General features: G+C 35.1%; 1 protein-coding gene across 1 annotated transcript in view; it reads right to left on the bottom strand.

Annotated features, from left to right (window-relative positions):
• The window catches only part of LOC107660608 (uncharacterized), a 65,894-nt gene that overhangs the window by 49,226 nt on the left and 1,048 nt on the right, over positions 1-15,620 (bottom strand). Inside the window, exons 2-12 of the mRNA XM_016449967.1 lie at positions 13,226-13,307; positions 12,380-12,473; positions 8,487-8,655; positions 6,806-6,930; positions 6,628-6,701; positions 5,762-5,935; positions 5,428-5,621; positions 4,324-4,442; positions 2,642-2,745; positions 1,652-1,783; positions 414-583 (exon numbers count right to left, since the gene is read on the bottom strand). Coding sequence (XP_016305453.1) covers positions 414-583; positions 1,652-1,783; positions 2,642-2,745; positions 4,324-4,442; positions 5,428-5,621; positions 5,762-5,935; positions 6,628-6,701; positions 6,806-6,930; positions 8,487-8,655; positions 12,380-12,473; positions 13,226-13,294 — 1,424 coding nt within the window. The 5' untranslated portion in view covers positions 13,295-13,307. The remainder of the gene's footprint in view (positions 1-413; positions 584-1,651; positions 1,784-2,641; positions 2,746-4,323; positions 4,443-5,427; positions 5,622-5,761; positions 5,936-6,627; positions 6,702-6,805; positions 6,931-8,486; positions 8,656-12,379; positions 12,474-13,225; positions 13,308-15,620) is intronic.

Here is a 15,620-nt window from a genome sequence, read left to right as displayed (position 1 = left end):
TTGCACAGTGTAGGTGAAAACATGCTGCATCTGTATAGTTTGACTGATTTAAAAATCTAACTACTAAAGTTTAAAAAAAACCTATATCCTGGAAGCAAACTCAATGGTATTCAAGCACAAATTCATCTGTCACATGGCATAACCAAACCAGATTTGGCAGATGCCACCACAGACATGATGCATGACATGCACTCATTCTCAAAAATAGCAACCAAAACTATGAGAGGTAAGAGAAAATACAACCCATACAATACAATTAATATGGGTTAGATACAGTGTTGGGTCATCACTTGATGTGAAATACAGATCCAAAAGGATAACTGTATTTGTTACAGAAAAACAGATCAGTTTCACATTTAATTACTGCATCTAATTCCATCTAAACACATGCAAAGTAGTCTGGGTTGACATACAATTGTTCCCCCAGGCTCTGTGGCTGAGCATCACTGCTGCGCTGGGACCTGGTGTGTTTGAGAACACCATCCAGGCTTGATGGAGAGACTAGGCCCAGTAAGCTGCTGAACACCTCCTTAGTGAAGGCTATGTCCGCCGAGGCAGAGGTCTGACTCCAGGTCAACAGCACCTGTAGGGATGAGACATGAAGATGTTATTGGTACAGATGTATTTAGTAACAGCATACATAATTTAAATGTAACGCAGAGTTAAAGGCCTATGCAAGTGGGTTTGTTCAAAATATAGTATGTAATATTTGTATGTAATTGTCAATGTGACAGTCCTACTAATTACTCTGCATGGTATTTGTCATATGCTGCATGACTTTTGAATTTAAAATAATGGTGATTGGATATTGTTGTGGAGTTCCCTCTGTGGTGAGGGGAATATCTAATTGGTGTTCCCTGAGGACTGCTGCATATACATGCTTTTTATGCAATCAGTCTCAGGGCTGTTAGCGTGTTGTTTTGTGTTTAGACTGAGCTGGTTTCCTGGGTAACAAGTGCAGCTGATGTTTGTGTGTTTTCCCACAAGATAGCAGGTAGGGAAGAGGAACTGCAAATGAGTGTTTCTCACCCTCTCAACTACAACGCAGGTGGTCCCGCTTTATATTAGGTGGCCTTAACTACTATGTACTTACATTAAATTAATAATTTGATACAATGCACTTATTGTGTACATACATGTTTTTACATTGTACTTATATTTTAAAAAATGCCTATATGTAGCTACATCTGTAATTAATTTCTGTAATTACATTTATAATTACACTGTTGACCCATCCCTTACACCTTGACCCACCCTTAAACCTACCCAAACCACCAAACCTGTTCCTAACCTTACCCATATCCCACCTCAATAGCAGCAAACGTGTTTTGCAATACAATATGACCACAATAAGTACATTGTATTTAACTATTTTTTTTATGTAAGTACATAGTAGTTAAGGCCACCTAATTAACCTTACCCATATCCCACCTCAATAGCAGCAAACGTGTTTTGCAATACAATATGACCACAATAAGTACATTGTATTGAACTATTTTTTTTATGTAAGTACATAGTAGTTAAGGCCACCTAATAAAAAAAGTGTGACCACACAGGTTAGTAAAGTCCAAGAAGGAAGTGTAATTTAATATGGCTTATTTCTAAAAATAGAAAAGCAGTATTAGTAGATACCTATATATAAGAAATGTACCTGTTCAACAACTTTCCATGTATTTATCCCTTCAAATATCTTTCCTGCTTCCCAACTCCAACAATAGGATGCGATGATGTTTTGGTCACACAAAAAGGTACGAAAGTCTGCCTCGTTGAACAGCACTTGAGTCTGAGAAGATCAAAATATTAGAATTATTGTGTAGTTATTTGTGTTTGTTTATACAGTATAAACTCCTAAACTTCAAACAATAAAAAACAGTTGGGCTGGTTCTCCCAGAACCTAGCCTACGTAAGCAACATTAGAGCATTATATGTCAATCCCCATGTGGAAAAATGTTGCAATATATCTTTTGTGAACAGTATTTTTATTGTGCGTCATTGCTAATCAAGCTCTCATTTTGTCAATTTATGCAATTTCTCCATATTGAAATACAATAACTAAATGTATTAATTAAGAGTTTAATGCTAGAGTATTATGTTGTTGTTAACTTAGTAACACACTAACACCAAACTCTAGTGAAATCAACTGTAATACGAAATGAATAAAGAAGAATCACTAAATACAACTTACGAACAGAATATTCATATTGTGCTTCATTTCTAATCATACTGTATTTCTACATTTATGCAAAAAGTGTGAAAATGTGTGTATATTTAATGCACATAAAATGCTAGCCTTAGCAAAACAAAAAATAATTTTTAGTTTAAAATGTTACTTCAATCACTGCCTTTTCCACCACAGAATAATATTAAAAACAATACAAAACTTGAGATGAGGTGGATATGACACTGGTGGAAATGTTCATGACTTTTATGAAAAAAAAAATACACGACAACTTTTGATGCATGCATATACACTGTTGGATGTAGTTTGTGGACAAATTAAACATAAGTTAACGTGTGAAAAAGTGTTTCAAAGGAGTTTATTTTCTCAAAGTCTATGGGGCTTTTGGCTTTATGCACATAGTTGAATAAACACTCCTTTTCTGAACAAATAACCTGCACTGAGCAACCATGAAAGACCTACCTTATCGAGAGGAATCTGGATTTGGTTGATAAGGTCTCTTATGTCTGAGCTAAGTAGAGCAATGCTGCTTGGGGTCACGACATCACTCAGTTTGAAATAAACATCTGTTTAAAACAAGAGAAAAATGTGACTGCACTTTTGACCAACACATGAGAGCTCTTGAGGCAGACAGCATTCTAATGCACTTGAAAGTTGCATGTCAATCCACATTTTGGGGAACATGCTGGTCAAATCAGTCCAAAAGAAGTTAAATAAAAAGCACCCATCCATAAAAAAAATATGTCTCACATGGCTCCGGGGGGTGAACAAAGTCCTCCTGTTGCGAACTGATGTGTTTTTGTAAGAAAAATATCCATATTCAAAACATAATTGGATGTTTGGATCACTTGTAAATAAACTGCACTTGGGTTCTCACTTCAACTCGCCTTCAGTGGATTGAATTCGTTACAGGCGCTTTTTATTTCACTTCTTTTGGACTGATGCATGCAACACCCGCTGAGTGGCATTAAACAGCTTGAAAGATCAAAGATAATTTTTAATATAACTCAGACTGGATTCGTCTGAAAGAAGAAAGTCATATACACCTAGGATGACTTGAGGGTGAGTAATTTATGTGCTAATTTTCATTTTTGGGTGAACTAACCCTTTATTTCTAAAATGTGTCATTTCTGTGTCAGTAGCATGACAAATTTGTAAAAAATGACTGTTTTCAAACTGGTTTCCGGAACACTCCCCCTGCCTCCCAATAGTCAAACAACCAGACAAACATCCTATGAATAGCTTGAATATGAATATCTGCACATATTAAACAGGGATAAAAAAACAATAAAAAAATTAATTAAAAAAAATGTAACAATAAAAAATACACCCTTCAGTTTTAAGTACTCATATAATAAAATTCACTTAGCTTTCTTTTATGAGAACAGGCTGTAATTGTCATGTGATTATAATTTTTCACCTTGCCAAGTAGGATGCTAACCTTTTATAAGACAGGGTGTGGTGCACATAGAACACGTAGTCCAGACTGGTTTTGACAATAGACTCATTGGTCTCTAAATCCCCTAATAATCAACATCTCCCCAAAGATAGTAAGCAACCTGGCAGCCAGCAACCTGAGGTTAAGAACCTTACTCAAGGGCAGAATGGTAGTAACCATACATGTTCTGTATAACAACCTTCCCTGTTTATCCTTCTCTAATGAAAATTTAAAAAATCTCATACAATAAATCCAACATGTCCAGATGAAAAACTAGAATGAACCACTTTTATTAACCAAAAAAAAAAATAGCATGAACCACTTTATGATACTTTAAGGGTGACTTTTCTGTCCTTTTTAAAACTTGGCAGTAACTGTATGCTTTTGTTTATATGGGTGTAGATTCTTCTGTATTCTTCAAAACAGTTCTGGAATAAATACAGGTTTGGAACAACATGAGGGTCTTCACAACACATGTTGCCCTGGCTGAAACTTTCCAAACCCATAATTTCTTTAAAACGAGGCATGTGCAACCCTGAGCAGCCTGTGAGTGCCAATACAACACAAAAAAATAATATATGAAACTACTTTCAGCTTGAATTAATAGGCATTGCCTTGTAATTAAGGAAATGGCAGTGCTTTAAATAGGTTGCCACAAATACCATGCAGCTCACAAAACATGTCCAGCATGTCATCTTCAACATACCTCTCCCTTTCCAAGCACTTATGTAGTTGAGAAAGCCAATGCCTTTAGTGATGACTGGGTTTGTGACAGCAGTAGAGATGTTGGCATGAGGGAAAGTCCTCTGGAGAAATGTCAAGGCACTAAGAGGTATATAAAAACATTGTGTAAGTTACAAAATTCAAAACTTTCTCGTTAGTCTAAAAACAGCTTATATCTGCCAAAATGACAGCTTGTGGAATGTGCCACTTTATGACGTAATAGTGTGGCTAAACACCGCCTCCGCAGAAGAAGATCAATACCTGCTTCTACATCGCTGCGTGTTTAGCCCTGCCCACTGTTTCACACATGTAGTGTAAATAACAAGACAGCCGATCCCAGGTCTACATAGAATTCAAACGATAAACTTTATTTGATGAACTTTATTTTGAAGTGCCAGACTGCATCAGTAAGAACTCAGTCCTTTGTTCACTTCATTTTACCGTGTATTCGTTTACAAACAAAGCACAATTTGATGCAGGATTTTCAGAAAGATTGAAACTAAAAGATGATGCTGTGCCGACTATATTGGATCTGAGAGTAATGTCGCACCACACAAGTGTGAGTAACTTTTTATCACATGATCACTATTGCTTTGTCTGTTATTACAGATGGTTTGATATGTACTGAGTATTTATGCATTTTTAACCTAAATCACAGCAGCGTCCATCTATAAAGGATGTAGGCTGTCAAACATACACAACTATTAGCCTATTACTTCTAAATTATGATTTTTTTTTTAAATCGTGATAACATTATACAGTAAGTGGACCTCAGAGAATAGTACAAAATAAAAAAACAAAGGCAGTTCATGACCCCTTTAAGAAACATTTCTTATTATTTTAATATCGAAAACAGTTGTGCAGCAATATTTTTGTGGAAACCGTGCTGCAATTTTTGTTGTAGGATTATTTGATGGATAGAAAGAGAACAGCATTTATTTGAAATAAAACTCTTTTGTAGCATTATAAATGTCTTTACTGTCACTTTTGATCAGTTTAATGCATCCTATCTGAATAAATGTATTAATTAAAAAAAAAGTCTGATCCCAAACATTTGAATAGTAGTGTATGTGAGCAAAACACTCACTTTTTAAAATCTTCCAATTCCTCTGCTCCAGCATTTAATATCTCTTCATCTGTTGGCTTTAGGAAGAGATCAGGCAAGCCAAGTAGGAAGTCCCACACTGACGTCTCCTGTTGAAGCATATCTAGGACCACCACAGTCCCTCCAATTGATCCCAATACTTCTGTCGGGTTATTGAGCAGCATTTCTGTCAGCACCTGGCGACCCACACAAGTAAACAGATGAACATCAAAGTGCTGTCTAATGGTTCATTTAATGACTCTTTTTAATTGGACATATGTGGGCATAATGTGACTAGACTGAAAGATTATGAACAGTGTGGGAGGTCTGACCCCACCTGGTTCAGGGTGAGCAAGGATGCTTCCAGAACAGTATCGTTGGAGCTGCAGAAGTTTATTAAGCCTTGTGTAAAGAGATCCTGGGTACTGGATGATGTGTTGATGGCAGTCACGGAGAAGCTGCATAAGGATTTTTTCAAGATGCTCACAGATTCCCAAACAGACTCCATTGTCTACAACAAAGAAAAATAAAATAGTATGGAAACAAATACTGTGGAAGTCAATGGCTACCAGTAAATGTTTGGTTATCAACATTCTTCAGAATATCTTCTTTTGTGTTCAACAGAAGACAAAAATTCATACAGGTTTGGAACAACATACAGGTGAGTAAATGTAAACAACAACAAAATTTTGGGTGAACTATCCTTTTAGGTAGCCATATTGCATGATAAAATATACATTGAAATGGTAACACTTTATTTTAAGGTGTCCTTGTTACATGTACTTTCTATTATAATAACAATAAATTATGCATAATTACATGCAAGTAACCCTAAGCCAAACCCTAATTCTCACCATAACCATATAGTAAGTACATGTAGTTAATTAATATTACTCAGTACAGAAATGTATAATTGCACTGTAACAAGGACACCTTAAAATAAAGTGTAACCATTGAAATCATAATGGACTTTTTAATGGACCAGTACATAAAATACACAACATACATTGAATACTATTAATATAAAAAAAAAAAAAAAGATTATATTTTGTATTGTCTGTAAAACTCACATTTTATATTTCATTTTATATCTCCTAAAAATAGTAAGAAAAAATAAAATAAAATAAAATAAAACTTTTTTGTGTATATATACAAAAAAAAAACATGGATATGTCAAGAATACAGAAAACACTCATCACTAACCTGATCAACCAGTGCGGTGTTATTAAAAGTTTGCATGACTGAAGTCACATTGGGAATGTTTTGAAAGCTGGAATCTTAAAATATTGTAAACAACACAGTTAAAAACATTGACTGACACATTATTAATTCTTTAACACTCAGTGGCTTTGTATTAAAAGACTGATGAAAATGTACATACTGAGCATCCTATCCCATAGCACTAGGAGCTCTGGATTTGATGTATCCCTTTTAAGGATTGAGTGAATCAGTCCTCCCTTCTGTAGATGGGCCAGTGGAGGCAGGCCATGGAACAGTGTTGGTAGACTGAAATATATAGAGGACCATGGGTATATACAGTACAAGAACCATAATTAACTAAAATTAAACTAAATAAACAATAGTTTTGTTACTAAAAATATAGAATATGGTTATAACATATTTAACATGGTTATAACATAGACATGTATGGTTATGTAAATGCTGAAGTCTTTGCACAAGTCTACACAAAAAAGAAACATGATAGACAGATTATTTAAAAGCACACGTCACAGTGAAAGATGAAGCAATATTTAACGATAACTAGGTAAAGGATTACACAAACAAGTCCTGTAAATTTAAACCCTCCTACACATTATGAGCTGGTAGCGAGTTTGTTCAGAGCGCACAAAGAAATTGAATTAATAAAAGGAAGTCGAAAAGAAGGAATGCTGCCATGGGAGTTTCTGCCACCCCCTTATTTTTAAAAGTATGTATTTTTCAAACACTCAATAAAATCTTTTGTGGTGTATGTTAAAGCAAAATAGTGTCTTAAAGCCTTTTCTATATTTTTTCAACCTTTATTCAACTAAATTACAACTAAATTAACAAACTTTAATCTAATATTTACTCTTTCACTGTTACAGACTTTTATCTATTTTATTTTGTTTTACTTATTTTATTTTATAGAGCAATTCCACTGAAAATTTTTAAGCAATGATCGTTAATTCTTAAATGTAAATACTTTTTTTTAAACTTTGTTAATTTACAGGTTAGATGTCTAATATTAATGTTTTTATCTGGAAGAAAGTGGACTGAATGTACGGAAAGGTTTTGACTTTTTTTTTTCTCCTTTTGTGTTTCACAAGGAAGAAACTGTCATACAGTTTTTGAGCGATGATGGGTTGATCATAACAGAGATAAATTTAAAGCAAATTATCTTAATTATCTATTTTCAAACAATGTAATTATACCAGTGCTTTAGACAAACACTTTTTTACTTATAATCAGGCACTTTACAATCAAAAATATTTTTTAAGAAGTTGCACTTTTTAAGTAGTTATATTTACATTGTGTCTTTTTGTTTTAAAGGAAAATAGCATGTAAAAATTACCATTTCACCAACATTCTTCAGCAACAATGACCCAGCAAAGGTTTTGACTACAGAAGGTTTTATTGTTGACTCAACCTGGAGACGAATTACACAGCATTAAAAGAGCTGTTGAACAAACAGGTTTAGTCAACATTTCTCTATACAGCAGCCAAAAGACCAAATAAGAGAATTCTTAGCTTATGAATACTGACTAAGGCAAAGGGGACAGCGATGTCACAGGAGGTGCAGTGTTTTGCCATAAGGTCCATTATCATCTCATCAGTGACGCATCAGCCTACGGGTGTGGCCATTGTCATTTTGAACTGAGCCATCTTTATCAGACATCTACAGCACATGGCTTTATGGTGCTGGCTCATAAATATCACCATTAATGTTCACATCTGAAGTTCATCATAATACTGAAATCAAAACAAGACCAGACCTCAGGTTTTCTGAGAATCTGGTGCAACATGAAACAACTGAAAGGGTAAGACAGTATTTCTGGAAATGTGTTATTTTGCACATGCATTACCTGTGAGATTCAGCATCCCTGCGGTGGCGACGACCTGTGTACCAGTACGATTTGGACTGTCCTTCTGTTAGGTAGGATTTGCTGGTGCATGAACTGTCGGTGCTACACATGAGTGTCTGCAGGAAAGGGAAGAACCCGGTGCTCGGAAGGTTTCTAGGCGCCACATAGCCTGAAAGAAACAGCACAGAGTTTAACTTTAGTTGCTGAGAAGTTGTTGTTTTTTTAGGGTTAACAGAATAGTTCGACCAAAAAATACAATTTGTGGAAAATGATGTAGAATGTAAGATGTACATGAGTTTGAGACTTGGGGAAATTTATCATTACACCACATGCTCACCAATGGATCCTCAGCAGTGAATGGGTGCCATCAGAATGAGAGTCCAAACAGCTGATAAAAACATCACAATAATCCACAAGTAATCCACATGACTCCAGTCCATTAATTAACGTATTGTGAAGTAAAAAGCAGTGTTTTTGTACAAACAGATCCATCAAGGCGTTTTAACTTTAAGCTGTCACTTCTGGCCAAAATATGCATCCATAATCCATAATAACGTTTCATCTGATGTGATCTTTGAACATTTCTCTCCTGATTCAGACAAAATGACTTTTCCACTGTAGAAAGCAATATTATAGATAGAGGACTTGTACTTTACCCGGACGCAACAGCTTGAAGTTAAAAACATCACAAATATGCAGCTTTTATGAGTCATGTGGATTACTTGTAGAATATCATGATGTTTTTATCAGCGGTTTGGACTCTCATTCTGACGACACCCATTCACTGCAGAGGATCAAGTGATCTAATGCTAAATTTCTCCAAATCTGTTCCATTGGTGAAACAAACTCATCTACTTTTTGGATGGCCTGAGGGTGAGTACATTTTAAGGATACCTCATGGCATGGATTATTGAGCACAGTTATTGTGTTGACATATGTTCTACTGAAATGGGACATCAGACAGAACATATCCAATTCATGATTTGCCTTTGCTTGTCAATACCATGTATATACCCATGTGAGCAAGATGAGTTATCAATATTTTGGTCTGTTTTCTAGGAAGAGAATGACTCCACATTTTAAATGCATATGTATGTGCTAAAAGTTTATTTAGTCAACTTGTATAGGTACAGTATACAGATGACCTCAAATCCAATAGTCATGGACAAAAAGCCACAAATTTTTCTCTTAAAAATCCTGGAAGAAATAAAAATACGACAATGTATTAACATTTGTAGGAATATACAGAATGCATATAACGAATGCAAACAGCCTCCACTTTTTTATGATAAATTTGGGTAATTTCTGTTAAAATGTAAACAATCATCGACTGCCAATAAACTTGTTTAAAGGTTTGCTCTATAAAATAAACATCTGCAAAAACTGTGTACAATGAGGTGCCATTATTCTCCTCGCTCCTCAACCATCAAAAATAAATTAAAAGGTGTGAAAGTATTTTAAAGGGGTCATATGATGTTGCTAAAAAGAACATTATGTTAATGCAACTTCCTATTAGGCTCAATATTTACACAATTATAAAATATTTTAGCAAATAGAATTCTAATACCCCATTCCTTACAGTATTAAATCCCTAAACATCTCCAAACTAACTCCTCAGCTATGGAACATGTTGCCACCCTATATAAGAACTGCACCAACATACGCTAATTTTAAGTCTCTTCTTAAAACTTATTTATTTACTGTTGCTTATGGTCATAAGTAAGCGCAGTGACATAACTGTAGTGTACTATCGTCGCTATGTTTACTTTTGTATTTTTGTTATATGCAGGTGTGGCTGACTCTTAACTTTTATAAAGAATATCTCTTTGGATTTGAGACTTTAGTCTTTGCAACTTTACAGATCTTCTTTATGCACCAAGAGCTTGTAACACTCCAAAGAGAAAGGAAAAATTTTAATCGCATCATATGACCCCTTTAAAAAAATTTAAAGCATTTCTCTGCTTTAGAAACCATTCAAATTCCAGTAAATACTACTGAAAAGGATTTGCTGAAGTGACACACATAATTTTAAAAGCAGTAGACTTGTTCAGAAAATCCCACATGATTTTGTCTTGAAGTAAAGTTCATATTGAAATCTTTAGATATCTGATTGCAGACTATGGTTTCTTGGCAAATCTGAGCAGACTTTGTGGCCCTATTTGTTCTCTGCAAAAAGAAACATTAATACTGTAGATACTTTTTTTTCTCAGAGGAAAAATCTGAGAACCAGACCAGCAAAATGTCTCTGTTTGTTGTCCACTTAATCACATTGCTGTCTGGGAAAAAACAATTGAGATCTCAATCATGTTTTCTCAACTTGGGTTGGTTTTCCTCTCCCCAGAGAGGGAGAATGTTTGATTTTCCTGTCTGGTTTTATGGTATAGGACTTTCATAGAAACAAACACAAAAGGAGTCAAAAGGTACATTACTATAGACTGAGAGTGACCACTTTAAAGGTTTCATACTGTAGAATTATAGACCTTATGCAATGTTTGTCCAGCAAACAATGTTTGAATGAACCAAAACCATAGAGAAACTATAGAGAAAGATTTAAAATAAACATGACATAATCTAAGCCTACTTAGGGTGCGATAAGTATACAAATGATTTGATCAGAGCAACTTGCTGAAATATACAGAGAGAGTTTTATTAACATGAGGAAATACTGACTAGGACTGTTGCATTAAGTTAGTCTTTAATATATTAAAGTTTAATAACAGATGTGATTATTTTCATAACCAAATTTTATGTTCCAACAAAAAATATTATAATAATATTATTAAACAAAAATATTCTAAGAACATTTTGCTAATGTTGTTGTTAAGTTATTCTGAATTCTGCTTTGAACGTTTAAAAGCATTTTTTCTTGGTTAAATGTGAATGTTAGAGGAAACATTAAGTGTACACTCAATTTTATTAATTTGCAAACATGATTGTGAAAGCAACTTTTAAATGTTCTCTGAACCAACTGAACCTAGTACATATTAAGCCAAAGTTCTAAGAATGTTCCTTGTTAGCTGGGAAGCTTTCGCACTTGTTTTCTCACATTATCAAATGAGTTTTGAGTTTCTATGGATGGATATACAATTAGACAAACAGTGAGTCTGCCTGTACAGAACGGTACAAGGCATAAGGGAGCTACTTATGGGAAAGACCAGGCCTAACAACCCAATCCTCAAGAGAAAAATGTGAAATAACAGAAAACTCCCAGAAGTCTGCCAGCTTAAAAAGAAAGATTACATAAATGCACAGAATACGTCTTTTGACCAGTTAATCCCAAATCATATTTAAAGAAAACTGGAGGCATATGGATAATTAAACATTAAACAAGAATAATGTAGATTGGGAGATTAGCAGCTGGCCATCCATTATGTACTGTAGAAATAAAACACTAGTCTAGAACATTCCCAAGCACGACATGGTGGACAACGTCAAATGTTCAAGAGATGACATCAGCCTGCTTAAGATTAATAAAGCCAGGAAAATGAAGTAAGATATGTTCAGCTACATATCTCCATCAAGCTATGAATCAAACCATCAGCTTTGTAACTATTCCTTGCAGACACACTTTAGCGTATGGAAGTTACAGCACACTAAGTGCAATGACAGTCCCAATGGGATAACCTGAGAATACGTGTTTTGCTCAAGGGCATAATTGTAATAATGCAGGATTGTGAACTCATTAACTCCACAGCTTCTGACTCAGACCTTCTCAGGACTGAACCCGCAACTCTTTTGTCAGAAGCTCAGAACCTTAAACATAACCTTACACCATCTCTAACCAACTCAGAATGCCTGCAGTCACTGTCACGCCACTGAGATCACAACAAACTTAGATACATGGATTCCTTTTGCAGTCTAAATATAGGATGATGTGTTATAGAGGTACGTACACGTGTCTCTGAGTTTCGGTGGAAACTGTGAACGGGTGATCGCCAAGATAATAAAGATCACAAGTGGCCAGACAAGGAGAGCCAGCGACCAGGTCTGAAAAAAAATCAACAGACAAATATGCTGTCAGATTTTACTGTTGGTTATATTGTACATGGTTATTAATCTCAGAATAAAATAAAATCAAAACCAATAACTGGACTAGGAAGGATTACTGATTTTAGATATTACTGTCTGTACTTATGTAAAACCATCTGAACATATCATAAGATATGCATATGTATAGAATACCTTAAAATGAGAATACCTTACTGAATAAGGTTTTAAGGACACAGAGAATATTAAAGTGATAAAGCACAGCTAATATAAAGAGTTAAGCAAAGATAAAGCTTTATCTTAAGCTAGCCAGTGCAGAGACTGTAAAATTACCCCAATTTCCATATCAGTTACAAAATATTATTACTTACCTATAAGGCCCTTAATGGGTTAGCTCCTGCGTACTTAATTTGCTGTAAAGTTGCTTTGCAACAATTTGTATCGTGAAAAGCGCTATACAAATAAACTTGAATTGAATTGAATTAAGCAAAGATAAAGAGTTTAGAAATGATGTCGAGGAGTGTTAAGTTATTTTTATTACAGCAAATCAGCTAACCAAAGGTGTGCAGTATTTGCTTTTACATTTTAACATTCAATATGAAAATGTATGTTGCGCCGAGTCTGTATGGTTACATTTAGGCAGAAAACCTGAACCTACAGAGCTCCACAGAATGAATAACATTATCATTTGAATCTGGGCATCAGGTTTTTGTTGTTGTTGTTCAAGTGTACAGGTGTGCAGGATTACTCACGGGCTGCCGGATGACACTGAGGCCATTTTTCCAGAGAAGTAGTCTTAACTGTTGTAAGAAGGAGGCCATCAGAGGAGAGGTGCTGATAGAAATGAAAAACAAGAGTAAACTAAAAACTGATAAAAATCAGTAATTCCAGCATAGATTCAGACCTTGACAACAAGTATTTATTTGGCAAAATGTATATTATATTATATTATATTATATTATATTATATTATTATGTTTAGCAAAACAATTAGACAATTCAAATTTCATAATCAGTTGCACTTTAATATCAAGAAGCAATCAAACATAAAATTCATTAATAATTAATTACCACAAAGGTATGTATCATTCTGAAAAATGTTTTAATTGAAAACTTCATAGTAAATGTTTGAATGCTTTTTTATTGAGTACATCTTACATCCACTGTTAAATAAGAATGCTGTTCTTTAGCCCCAACTGTATAAAGTCAACAACATGTAAGCATGTATTGTTGTCATTATAATTATTTGTGATGGTCTGCTTTAGTCACTTAACATGTCAGACAGTGTAGTACAGTAGCTTTTACAGTATGTAAAGTAGGGCACACGTTATGATAATTAATCATTGTACTATTAAAAGCTAACCATTAGTGTTGGGCAATGTGGTCATTTTTTTTATGGTCATTTTCAAATAATCCGATAGACGATATTATCGTGCATGGGTGGGTGGTTCGATCAACTAGTAGTCTTCATTTGACTGTTCCAAGGACACACTTGAAATCGAAAGGAGATCGTGCCTTTTCAGTGGCTGCTCCACAGCTATGGAACAAGTTGCCACCCTATATAAAAACTGCACCAACATGCGCTGATTTTAAGTCTCTTCTTAAAACTTATTTAATTACTGTTGCATATGGTTATAAGTAAGCACAGTGGCAAAACTGTAGTGTAATATCTGTCACTGTGTTCTATGTTTACTTTTGTATTTTTGTTATATGCTTAAATTTTGTACAGCACTTTGGCCAACAGCTGTTGTTTTTAAATGTGCTCTATAAATACATATGACTGACTGACTGACTGTAAATTTAAATTAAACAGATACATCAGTCATACCGCGCTCCGCATGCGCGCCCCATGATGAGCCCGACGCACCGCCACAGAAACAAGAATGAGATGCGTTCTAACATAACTGTGGCATTAAACTAGTCAGTGAGGGCTCGGTTAAAATATTGCACATATATCAGGGCTCTAGACTCATTCTTCCCACTGGTCGCTCTTTTGCGACTAACTTTCTCAGTTGGTCGCACAAGCACATAATTTGGTCACAATTTTTTTTTTTTGCTACAACATTTGATTAATCAATGCATGCTGATGAACTTTTATCATAGTTTATAGTTATATGGTAACGAAAGTGTTCAACATTCAACCCGTTCTTTTTCATCAGTATTATTTGTGATTTAAATTTTGTGAATGGGAATTCCTCTTTTCGTGCGCTTTTACTTTCACTTTCAAATACGCAATCTTGGTGTCACGTTTTACAAGAAAAGATAATTGTCTGTTTTGCAACAACAATAAAACAGTACAATGACAAACTAGCTTACATAACCTTTATTAACAAAAACGAATAAGACGAGGCATGGCATAGGATACATCACATGCTGTATATATCCACTAAAAAATTATTAACAAACACTGAGGAATCAAATAAATAATCAAATAAATAAGGAAAGCCTCCATAGCCTAACACGAGGTAAACAGCAAAGATAACAAGCTTTTCAAAACGTGCAAGTCCTTGCTGACAGGACTTGCATGTTTTTTTCCACAAGAATACCAAAATGTTCACCTTCTCTGGTTTAAGAAGCGGTTTTTTACTTTAGTTTGTAAACCAAATCCTCCGTTGCGCTCTGTCCGCGGTGCGCACCTTCGCGCTCGCGATGAAAGCGCCTCTCTTCACGTGATCAGTGAAATCTGACTCCTATGGCGTTATTTTAATGACAAATGTCGAGAGCGCATTATTGTAGCGCGAGAGCACATTAATACAATGCGCGAGCGCGAATCTCTCTGCTCGCGCGCGGATTTCTCTTGCTCTCGCACAAAACCGGACGCTCGCGCTCAGATACACGCTGCTCTCGCCCGGAGAGAGACACGTTTTAAGTGCGCGCACTCTCTCTGGGCGTGGGCTGTTTTGACCCAGCGGTTGGGTTAAATGTTTAACCCAACCTTCTGGGTAGTAACCCAACCGCTGGGTCAAAACAACCCAATTGCTGGGTTTATCCCTATTTTACCCAGCACTGGGTTGTATTTAACCCAGCATTTTTTAGAGTGTACTAACCATGCTTACCATGGATTGAACATGAATATTATCTGATGTTTTATTGTACATATATATATATATATATATATATATATATATATATATATATTGTTAGAATG

This window comes from Sinocyclocheilus anshuiensis, unplaced genomic scaffold (genome assembly GCF_001515605.1).
Source record: "Sinocyclocheilus anshuiensis isolate Anshui unplaced genomic scaffold, SAMN03320099.WGS_v1.1 scaffold627, whole genome shotgun sequence".
Taxonomy (NCBI): Eukaryota; Metazoa; Chordata; class Actinopteri; order Cypriniformes; family Cyprinidae; genus Sinocyclocheilus; species Sinocyclocheilus anshuiensis.
This window is presented reverse-complemented; position numbering and strand designations above follow the sequence as displayed.